The sequence below is a fragment of the Tiliqua scincoides genome, chromosome 3 (assembly GCF_035046505.1).
Source record: "Tiliqua scincoides isolate rTilSci1 chromosome 3, rTilSci1.hap2, whole genome shotgun sequence".
Classification (NCBI taxonomy): Eukaryota; Metazoa; Chordata; class Lepidosauria; order Squamata; family Scincidae; genus Tiliqua; species Tiliqua scincoides.
This window is the reverse complement of record NC_089823.1, coordinates 7,140,230-7,151,604: the sequence shown is the minus strand read 5'-3', so window position 1 is coordinate 7,151,604 and position 11,375 is coordinate 7,140,230. Positions and strand designations below refer to the sequence as shown.

Here is an 11,375-nt window from a genome sequence, read left to right as displayed (position 1 = left end):
TCCGGTCACTTCCAGAGAGTGTTCTGAGGTTGTTTTCCCCTTGAACACCTGAAGTGACCTAAGGCCTCCCAAAGTCGTTAGAAGGTCTTCTGAGGCCCATGGAGACCACACATGGCCTCCACGGGCCTTAGATCAACCCTACGAAGGCAATCAAAGCACAGGTCCTGTCACCTCTGGAGGGTCTAGGTTGGGCTGAGCCCTTGGGTTTGGGACCTGCATATAGTCAAATCTGCAGGTCCTGAATCTGTGGATAAAGAGGCCCGACTGTACCACTTATCAGATTTGGTTATGTGATTATCTGATTGAGGGAAATGGCGAGTGAGGACAAATGCAAAATGAATAAGTGAAAATTATCATGACGGAGTGCTGAAACATCGCACAAAGAGGAGGATCTTTAAAAAAAAATAGTGCTAACGAAATGTTCATGAAAACCTGGGTGATTTTGGCTGAGCCGCTAGTGGTGAGAGTTATTTACAAAAAAATTCTCACCTTTCTTATTGAGTGAACTGTGGTGCTAAAGTAGTTTGTTCCTTCTCTGTTCCAGAGCATTCTGATCTTACTGCCTCAAGACCCCGTTTCTTTGATGTTGAAGACACAGACGAGAGGGCCATGGATGTGAAGGAAAGAAAGCCGTATCGATCTTTGACCAGGCGCCATGACGCCGAGCGCCGCTACACCAGCTCCTCAGCCGAGAGTGAAGACAGCAAAATACCTCAGAAGTCCTACAGCTCCAGCGAGACTCTGAAGGCTTATGATCAGGACTCCAGACTGACTTACGGCAATCGGGTTAAAGAGATGGTGCACCAAGAGGCGGATGAGTATTGCCGAACAGGTACTTGGACTTTGCTTGGAATGATTTAACCGTGGCAAGAAAGGGGGATAGAGGCCAAGATTGTTGGAAGCAAGAAAAGGAAACTGAGTGAGCAGGAGGTTGGCTGGACAGAGAGTCTGGGCCAGTGATGGTGAATTTTTTGGGCTCAGTGTGTCAAAAAAGTGTGTCAAAAAAGAACATGCCTAATGTGATTCTGCTGGTGTGTCACACGCCCACTCCCCCACCCCTGAAGAAAAGAGAAACAGTTCTTTACATACTCAATTATTTTTAAAAAATACAGTCCAATCCTGTATGGTGCTGTGCATTATATAAAGAAATGTCAAATAATTACAAAAATGAAATACGAGTAAAACAAACGCAGTTTTTTTGGGTGTTGGTGAATGCTGACATGTCACCCAAAACATTGTGACCTGTCACCTTTGATATGCGTGTCACAGTTTTACCATCACTGGTCTAGGCTAAGGACCAAAAACAGAAACGGTGTTGGGAATGCATGATCAAATCTTCTCTTTTAAAAAAGAAGCTTGGAGAGGGCAAGGGAGAATTGGGTTGGAGCAGCAGAGCTGGGAGAGGGGTGCATAGGTTTTATTCCCCTTGTCCTCCTTCCTCCAAAGCTCCCATTTTCTCTGATGAGGTAAGAGAAAACAGGCACAGTGGAGGTGGTTATCTTGTGACCCTTTTGTATGGGGGAGACCATTTCAGTCAGGGAAAAGTACAAGGGGAAAGGGTTAGCACTGTCTCCCCAGAGGTCCTAATGCGACTCTCTCACTCATATGCACTTGCATGCAGTGCGCCCAGTCATACAATTAAGAGGTTTTTGGTTTTTTTAATGGAAGATCCCTTCACAGATCACGTCACATCTGTTTTTCACTTAAGAATCATTGTTGCCAAGGCAGAAACTCAGGATAATCGGGAAGCATTTACAGAAGGGTCAGGAACAACCAACGAACTGTGTGTATGTGTGTGTAACTGAGTGGCCATGCTGGCAATAATAATACTGACCTTTGTGGGCTTTCTAGAGCAGGAGTGTCAAGCATAAGGCCTGGGGGCCGGATACGGCCCGCCGAAGCTTTTTATCTCTCCCTCAGGCTCTCATCTGCTGAGCAGTGCTGAGGTGGCACTGCTGAAAGGGCAGCCCACGTGAAAATGGGGCTCTCCCATATTTTGAAATATGACCAAGATTTGCATATTTTCTCTTCTGACATTTGCAGCTAATGAGTTCCTACGTGAGGAAAAAGTGCTTATTTTTGGTTATGACCTGTTTAATGACATCGTTTCCTGCCTAATGACATCACTTCCAGCCCTCAGCAGGCATCATAAACGCTGTTCGGGCCTTGGTTTGAAACGAGTTTGACACCCCTGTTCTAGAGGCATGTAGCTAGCTGCTATGGGAAACAGAACGCTGGCCTACAACCCACGTTGCCCTGTTTCAGCAGGACGCTTCATGTGTTCCCCTCTATGTTGTCTTTGCTTGAGTAGCCTAGTGGTAGTGGACCTGGGCGGGGGCAGCAGGGGGTGCAAATGCCCTGGGCGCTAGGAATTTAGCCTGGGGGCAGCATTACTTTCTGCCACCCACCCACCCCCACCCACCCCCACCACTACCACCAGCTTTTGAGGAACCGCACTGACAATTGCTACGCTCTTGCTACCACTGTTGACATGGTTCCGTGCCAGTCTGAGAGCCGCCCCCTCCCTCCCCTTTGTTTAAAGGGAGGAGAGGGGCGCGGCCCTCTGATCAGCGGGGAGCCACACCTAAAGTGGCTGTGCTCCTTTAAAGAAAGGAGAGGAGAGAGGGGCGGCCGCCAGAGCAGCAGGAAGCAGCACACACATCCTCCGATTACAGGGGAAGCACACACTGCTTCTGGCTCAGATGGAGCCTTTTCATGCCACTTCTAAGTGGCAGGAATGGTTCCATTGGAACATTTTAACGCCAACGAAAGTGATGCCCAGGACAGAGGCAAGTGCCGCTTCCGGAAAGCGGACAGCACACAACTCCTGGGCACTGCTTCCAGCAGCACCAAAATGCTCCAATGGAGCCTTTCATGTTACTTAGAAGTGGCACGAAAAGGCCCCATTGGAGCCTGGGTTGCCGCCTTCCTTCCTTCCTTCCTTCCTTCCTTCCTTCCTTCCTTCTTTCCTTCCTCCTTTTTTCAAGGGAGAAACAAACAATGACGTCATCATCATTACTTCTGGCTTGGGGTGATGGCAAATACAGAGGTGGAACATAAGAACATAGGAAGAGCCTGGTTGGATCAGGCCAAAGGCCCATCTAGCACTGGCATCGCTAGTGTGGGTGTGGGGGGTGCGGGCCAAACCAGGTGACGTGCCGGAGGGGTGATGCGCCCTGGGGGTGACGCGCTAACAACGCAGGGTTATGAGCTACTGTGTCATGACATATACCGTTGGATGCAGAATGGCCAGCGGAGTGCAGTGCAAAAAACAGAATTGAAATCGCTCCTTTTTTTCAAACGTTATGGCCAAAATACCGGAAGGAAAAAATGCATGGAGCCCTATGGAAAGCGAAAGTGAGCCGTATCGCACGTTTACTCGTGAATAGGCTTACTTGCCATAGTCCCTCGGAAAGGGCAGGCTGAGAGGAATCCAACGACACCATAATGGCCCAGATCCAATGAATGCAGCCCCCAAAAAACACCGGAGAATCTCCCCCTCCCAACTGCACGTCAGAGCCCAAAATGAAGCCATATGGCTGCGTTTATGCGCAAGTAGGCGGACCTGCCTTAGTCGAGGCAGGCTGAGTGGCTCCAAGGATGTCAGAATGGTCCTCTTCCAATGAGTGCAGCCCCCAGAAACACCGGGGAAGGAGGTTCCTCCCTCCCAGCTGCCTCCCTCCCCGTCTATGGAGCCCTATGGAAAGCAAAGCAGCCTCACAGTCACGTTTACTTGCAAGTAGGCAGACGTGCCTTGGCTGGTGGTCAGGCCAAGCAAAGGGGAATGCGAGGACACCGGAAGGGTCCTGATCCAATGGAGCTGCTCAAGAAGGCAGCCACTCCCCCCCCCCTGTAAAAAGAACAAAGAAGAGGCTTGAATGGTAAGGAGAAAGTCTTTTATTTTGAACTTGCAAAGCCAGGTTGGTCTTTGTATTGATATGCCTGAAATAGAAGAACTTTAAACTGGGCACTGGGAGGGCTGGAAATTTCACTGATTCTTTTTGGGGGTTGTTATTGCAGGCAGACTACAGAGTAAGCTCCATTGACCACTATGGGACTTACTTCAGAGTAGACATGCATGGCTTGAGCTCACAGGCTGCAATCCAACCCACACTTTCCTGAGAGTAAGCCGCATTGACCACTATTGGACTTACTGCAGAGTAGACTCACTTGGTGGAACAGGACTGGCTCCCCCTTATTTATTTTATTTTAATTTAATTATTTATAATTATTTATTTTAATTGCTTGATGATGTCACTTCTGACCATGACATCACTTCCAATGGGTCCTGGACAGATTATCATTCTAAAAAGTGGGTCCCAGTGCTAAAAGTTTGAAAACTGGTGCAATAAGTTGTTAGTAAGTAAGTTGACACGGGGTGTGTGTGTGTGTGTGAGAGAGAGAGAGAGACTCTACAAGTTTTCAAAATCACTAAAATCAGAATTTGGAGGAATAAGACCATCATGTTATATATCAATCCATGCGTAATTTCATGTAGAATGCAATGAAACAACCCACATTGAAATATCTGTGTTCTAACAAAAGGTACAGCCAAAAAACCAGTGGGGGCGGGGCGATGGTACATCACCACGCCCACCTGGGGCGTTGCCCCGCCCACTACATGGGGTGACGCACAGGACTCCCGCACCGGGTGACGCGAATCCTAGTGACGCCACTGCCATCTAGCCCAGCTTCCTGTATCTCACAGTGGCCCACCGAATGCCTGGGAGAAGCCCAGGACCGCCTCTGGAGTAGCCTATCAGGAAGTTTCTGGTTCAGATCTTGGCAGGCAGGAAGAGGCCTTCAGGAACAAAACAGACCTTATAAAGGATTGGACATATGTGGAGGGGGCAAAAAATTGATCCCAAGAGGGCAATGCCTGAGGGAAGAAGTTAGAAGCAAGAGTGGGACTTCACTATGCCCATTCTTTTCGAGACGTTTGCCACTTCCAGAATACAAGATCATGCCACACCAGTGCACTTGTTACAGCTTGCCATGTGTTGGTTAGTTTGCCTCTACAATGAGGCAAGAGCACTAAGCTGAAGAGTCAGGCAGGTGGGTCGACCTAAACCTGGCTTTGTGCCCCAGCGAGCCCTGTGGCCCTCCTGTGGCTGCCCAGGCGTACTACAAATGCCTACAGCTTGTGCTGACTGCTGCACAAGTGCAACCCTTTGCATTCCCCCCCCCCCAACAGTTCTCTGGCCTCTATAGTCACTATATAAATTAATTGTAAATGATTTAGGGGGAAACCCTACCAGGTTGACCCATGAGCTTCACCTCAAGGGTGATGCCGTTTTCTCCGCGTTCATTAGCCTGTCTGAATTCAGCTCGCAGCTGCAAGGTGGTGGAATGAGAATGAATGTTTCTTGTAAGGAGGCCCAGTGGTGTTATCGGGATTAATTTATCATAGGCTCACTCCTTGCTCTCTCACCAGATTGGCAGAGCATCGGCGCTCCGAATATCCCCAGCCTGTCAATGCTGTCAGGAAGCTTAATCTGTCTTAGTTAATTAAAAAGGTGTGAAGTTCACCCACAGTTTTCACAGACTACAGCCTAACGAATGGCATTTTTTTAATTTGGGTCTTTCGCCAGTCCTTTTGCTCTGTTGCTTCCTTGGGTTTTTCCTCTAATCATGAGGAATGAACAGAATGACAGCACAATCCTATGCCTGTCTGCTCAACAGGGCTGACTCCCAGGTAAGTGTGCATAGGATTGTAGCCTTAGGGCCCAAACCTATCCAGCTCTCCAGCACCAGTGCAGCTGCAATTCAGCCCCAAGGTAAGGGAACAAATGTCCCCATACCTTGAGGAGGCCTCTGTGACTGCCTCCCCACCACAGGATGCAGGACATGCTCCATTGGCACACCTGCACTGGCAGTGGTGGATCTCCCATTTGCTCTATGGGGCAAATGTCCCAGGTGCGGAACCTCACGCGTCTTTAGGACCCCACGGAACGCTCTCTGAGGCTCCCAACGGGATCAGAAACTGTGCTTCTGGTTTTCCAGAACACAGTTTAACATGTCGGGGAACCTTCAGGAGGCTTCCCTGATGTGTTGTGGAGTTGCACGATACACCGTACGCTCCTGGTAAGTGGGGGACGGGGGTTGTGTGTAGGGGGGTGGCGACATCCTACAGGAGGGCACCATCACTGATCTTTGCCCTAGAGCATGGTGCTGGGGAGGTCCTCCACTGTGCACTGGAAAATTCGATAGGATTGACCCCTTAGACCTGTATTTTTCTCTAAGAGAAAACTAACAAACACAACTCCTTCTCCAAGCCGCTTGTGCTGAATGGGACACCCCTTTGCACCTGTGTTCCTGCCAAAGTTGTTACATGCTGGAAGTGGCTTTATGCTGAGCTGGCACTTCCACAGGTGTGACCTACATAGTAATAGACCTTATAGGAGTGCAAAAATAGCAGCTTCTTCAAAACGTACTCATTGAAGTCTGCAGATTTAAAGATGGAGTGTTACCAGAAGCATGAGTCTGTTCTGAGTTAAGATGCGTGTGTCCCCTTCATCCATAACACATAGTTCAGTTAAATGGTGATTTGAACCTGGGTCTCTCAGTTCTAGTCCTAGCACACTACTCAACAGTCAGACCCTTGGTCTATCTAGCTCCCTAACTGCCTGCACTGACAGGCTGCAGATTTCTTTCCTAGCCCTACCTGGAGATCTCCAGGATCGAACCTGAGACCTTCTGCACAGAGATCAGGGACACCACCTCTGAGCTACAATCCGTCTTCCAACTCTTCCACTTAAAAAAGTGCATCACATTGGCTCTCTAATTCTATTTAAAAATAATAAATGAGGTGGGGAAAATAAATAAGAACATAAATTTAATGAATAAATGAGGCTTGGAATGGAATCCCTAATTGGTCTAGACAGCTTTCCCACACACTTCTTTTGAAAGGATGGCTAATATTTGAATGTTTTTTCATTCTGCCTTGAACTGATTATATTGCTCTGCGGGTACCTAGACCTGAATTCAAGAGTCGCTTTTTCTCTGCCTCTCAGGTAATATTTTTAGCCAACTAAACAATTGCATCTGTTCTGCAGCTGAATGGTCTCCGCTGTGACCTTCTCAGAGTGGAAAATGTCAACTGGGGAGGTGCCTCGGTGGATGACCTCAAGGTCCTGCCAGGAATGGCTTTGTGTGATGCAAAAGGCCTTGCCTTCTGCAGTGATGCTGGGATGGAAATGGTGCTCCAGCACAGTGGAACAAAAGCCCCATTCATGCCACCACATCTATAGATAGGAATTGCACTGAGGAGGGAGCAGGATCGTGCCCACTGAGATCTCCCCCTCCGCAGATTTCTAGACGCTCATTGGAAGGTTTAAACAGAACCTCTACACGCACATACACCCCTGTAAGCTCTGTATGTGTGATTGGGGAGCTTTACAAAATGCAGGGCTCCTCATCGCAAGAGCAGAGCCAATCCCAACTAATTTCCTGTATAGGAATGCAATTGTGCCAATGCGGCTACCGCTGAATCCCATGAGGGAATTTTGGCATCTTCAAGGTATGGGAAGATGGCCCACAAGTGACCCACCAAATGCCCCAGGGAGCACACAAGACAGCAAGAGACCTGCATCCTGGTGCCCGCCCTTGCATTTGGCATTGTAAGGTAGCCTACTTCTAAAATCCAAAGGTTGCACATATGCATCGTGGCTTGTAGCTCATGATGGACTTTTCTTCCAGAAATTTGTCCAATTCCCTTTTAAAGGCATCCAGGCCAGATGCCGTCACCCCATCCTGTGGCAAGGAGTTCCACAGACTAACTGCATGCTGAGTAAAGTAATATTTACTTTTGTCTGCCTGGTGGGCCTACTCAGACTGCAAGTCCAAATTGATGCATGAAAGCAGATTGTGCCCAGGAAGGGGGTTAGGTTTTACCATGTGCTGCAGCTGCCAAAGCCCTTCATGTACCCAGTCTGACCCATTTGCCACCCCATTCTGCCCACTTCCCACCTCATTCCACCCACCTCCTATGCACTCTTACCTGAGGTGGTGAGCAGTACGTGTCTGGTGCCTCTCTGATACAGGAAGCTGGACTAGATGGGCCTATGGCCTGATCCCGTGGGGCTGTTCTTATGTTCTTATGTTCCTGTGACAGTCAGCCTGCACACTGTGGCAGGACACATTTTGCGACTAACTGAAAGCGTGTTGTGCTGCCAGAACGCGCATTCCGGTGGCACAATGCATTATGATTGGGCCATAAATTGTCCAAAGCCCTCCAGCTCCCTCAGATATAGCTGCCCTTTTCTTGTTGCCACCCTTTTGCCCAGAACTGCCTCCCAAGATGTTTGCTTGCTGCCTCTCCTCTTACTTCCTTCAAATACCTGCTGAAAACCCTGTGAGAGCTTTGGCAAAGACCATTGGGGTGGTATCCAGAGTAAAGTTTTTGTGAATGGAGGCGCAGTCCATGAACACAGACTCCATTCAAGAACAGAAGGAGCATCTCGCTTGTGCAGAGACCACTTGAGGTGAGCTTGGAGCTCGCTTCTGTTCTAGGAAGCGTTACTCATTACTCAGGATGTCACCTGTGGTCTGGAATTAAGCCTAATGCAAATAATCACTTGCTTTAACCCAGTGGTTCTCAAGCTGTGAGTCGTGGCTCCCCAGGAAGCCAGCCAAGTGCAGGGGAGCCACAGAATCCTTGCAAAACCCCGCCACCCTATATGATGTGTAAGATTGTAGCCCTGATGGGGAGCTGCAGCCAATGGCCCAGTAGGTCAAGAGAACTGCCAGTTGAAAAAAGTTTAGGAATCACTGCTTTAACTCCTTCCTCACCTCCATTTCCGTCCCCTCCCTCTGTAATTCAGTTTATCTCTGTTTTATATTGTGAGCCCCTCCAGGTAGGAGCATGTTCTCTTATCCTTTGAAGATGCCATGAACATGGCTGATAAAGTAGATACCATAAATAACAATGCCCTCTTTTCCAGTTGTCTGTTGGCATGATATAAATGTCCTCCAATTGCCTCTGTGTTGTCCCTGATTAGGAAACACCCTCCCACAATGCTCTGCTCTTTCTCTCTCACCACGCTTTAGGAGCCAATTTTTCTTTGCGAGAACTGGGCCTCGAGGATGTCTCCCCTCCACATGGGACTCTGTACAGGACGGATATCGGGCTGCCCCACTGTGGCTATTCCCTCAGTGCTGGCTCTGACGCCGACACCGAAGCCGACGCGGTCATGTCGCCAGAGCACCCAGTCCGGCTCTGGGGGCGGAACACCAAGTCGGGCCGCAGCTCCTGCCTGTCCAGCCGCGCCAACTCCAACCTCACCCTAACCGACACAGAACACGAAAACACAGAAACTGGTAAGGGTCGGCACTCTGGAGTGCTGTTGCTGCTTCTTCTAAGGATGCCTCTGTTTGTTTCTTGTTTGCTGTGTAGCTCACTTTTCATCTTCTAAGACATGAACTTGAGTCTCATGAGTATGAGCAGTAACATAGCTACAGGGGGCAGTGTGGCAAGTATTGCAGGTGCCGCAATGCGCCGTGTAAGCGACCCCTCCCGCTCGCCGTTGGAGCCATTCTGGGCAGAATGGCTCCAACGGCGAGCGGAAGGGGTCGCTTACACAGCACATTGTGGCGCTTGTAATACTTGCCACACACACACGTGTGTGCACCTTCGCTACGCTACTGAGGCCGCAGTCCGAACCAATTTTCCAGCACTGACATAAGGGCAATGCAACTCCGAGGTAAGGGAACTAAGATTGCCCTACCTTGAGGAGGCCTCCATGACCACCCCCCAAACTGCAGGATGTAGCACATGCCCCACTGACACAGCTACGCCAGTGCTGGAAAGTTGGTTCGGATTGCGCCCCGAGTATGAGAGCATGAAGGGTTGGAAGGGGAGGGACAGCATCCTTTCATAGCACAATGACATGGCCTTTTGCACCCCTGTGCAAGATATTCAGTAATGAACTGCTGAAGAGATTACCTATTTATTCTTTGTGAGAAAAGCAGCCGCAGCCATTAAGTGGCCTGCAGGCTCCTTGTAGGGCCTTTTCAAAAGGCATTTAGAATTTGACCCTATCGAGCGTTTCTCTGCTCTCTACTCTTCTCTTGCCGGCGCTCCTTTATCTCTTGAACTGATATTCCAGGGGATAATTTCCAAACCCATCCTGACTGACTCCCGTCACTTATGTAAATAGCCTTGGCTGCTCTCTGAGGAGGGGAAAGGGCGACCAAGAGAATATTTTTAGAAACTTGTCTTTTATGAAACCTTGAAGGTCACCAGAGTGGTGTATTTTTTTTTAATTCTCCTCAGCCTTGTCTTCCTGACTGCAGAGATGCCTTGCAGATGTGGGGCTGCTTATGGCTGGAGCTTTTGGGTCAGCAGATCTATGAGGAAAGAGAGTGGAACACAATATACAGTTTGTGGTTTGAACCCGGTGTGTTTAAAGAAGGGACGAAAAAGCTGCCGCAGTAGCCGTGCAAGTGGTGTATCTCTTTGCACCTTTAATTGAATTGCTATGTTGTCAGTTTCTTAATATAGAGGTGATGTTTTGGCCACAGAGGGACCTAGGATTTTGCCTTTGAGATTCCCATAGAATGTCTGAAGTAGTCCCCCTTCTGTGACTTTTCTCAGCATGGTTGTTGCAACATATGGTATCCTCTTTTTTTTTCTGCCTTGTTTTTGTATACAGAGTCTTGTGACATGGCTATGTCATGTGTCACCCTCGGCGCTCTCTGTTTAATTCAAGTGTGCGAAACCTATTAAGCGTCTGTTCAGTGATAACAAATATGTTGCGCAAAGGATTTTTTAAAAAGAGGAATAAACAACTCTCCTTGGGTCAGGGAGCTGGCATAGCCCCTCTCAGTGGAGGCTTCAGTCACCACAAGGTGACCAAATTAAGGAGCTTCCAGCCTTGGAGCCAAACAACCTATGAGGTTAAATGCGCCTCTGGTCCAATCATGCTTTGATTTCCTTTGTAAGGAGCAGTCAGATCACCCATAGCTCAAAACTGCAACAAGGGCTCAGGAAGCTTATAGTGAAAGGTCCTACCAAGATTCTGATCCAGATTGTCCCCTTATCTCCAGTTCTGTTTGTCAAGGAAGGAAGTTATTGTCATCAATGGGATCTTATTTCCAGTTAGCATTGGGGGGGGGGTGAACTTCTGTTTTTTGTGTTTATGTATAGTGACATCTTTTTCTGTTTTTAGTGCAGTTTAATACTTCATTTTAGCAATGTCTCAATGAGATTTGGTTAAGCTGCCTTGGACAGCAATGGTGGCAGAAAGGCACCTCACACATATTTTCAAATAAATTGTTCAGGGAAATCAGCCAGAAGTCCCCTCAGGATGACACTGTTGGACAGTTCTGGGTCAGTAGAGAAGCTACAAGGGGGCAGAGTGATAAGCATTGCAGGT

General features: G+C 48.6%; 1 protein-coding gene across 3 annotated transcripts in view; it reads left to right on the top strand.

Moving 5' to 3' along the window:
- The first annotated feature begins 546 nt into the window (after positions 1-546).
- Positions 547-11,375, top strand: part of TENM4 (teneurin transmembrane protein 4) — a 367,138-nt gene continuing 356,309 nt past the window's right edge. For 2 of the 3 annotated variants that reach the window (XM_066622506.1, XM_066622505.1), the window contains exons 1-2: positions 610-832; positions 9,049-9,318. In XM_066622506.1, coding sequence (XP_066478603.1) covers positions 610-832; positions 9,049-9,318 — 493 coding nt within the window. Of the gene's footprint in view, positions 833-9,048; positions 9,319-11,375 lie in introns of all 3 variants that reach the window. The other variant, XM_066622507.1, reaches the window with a different exon arrangement.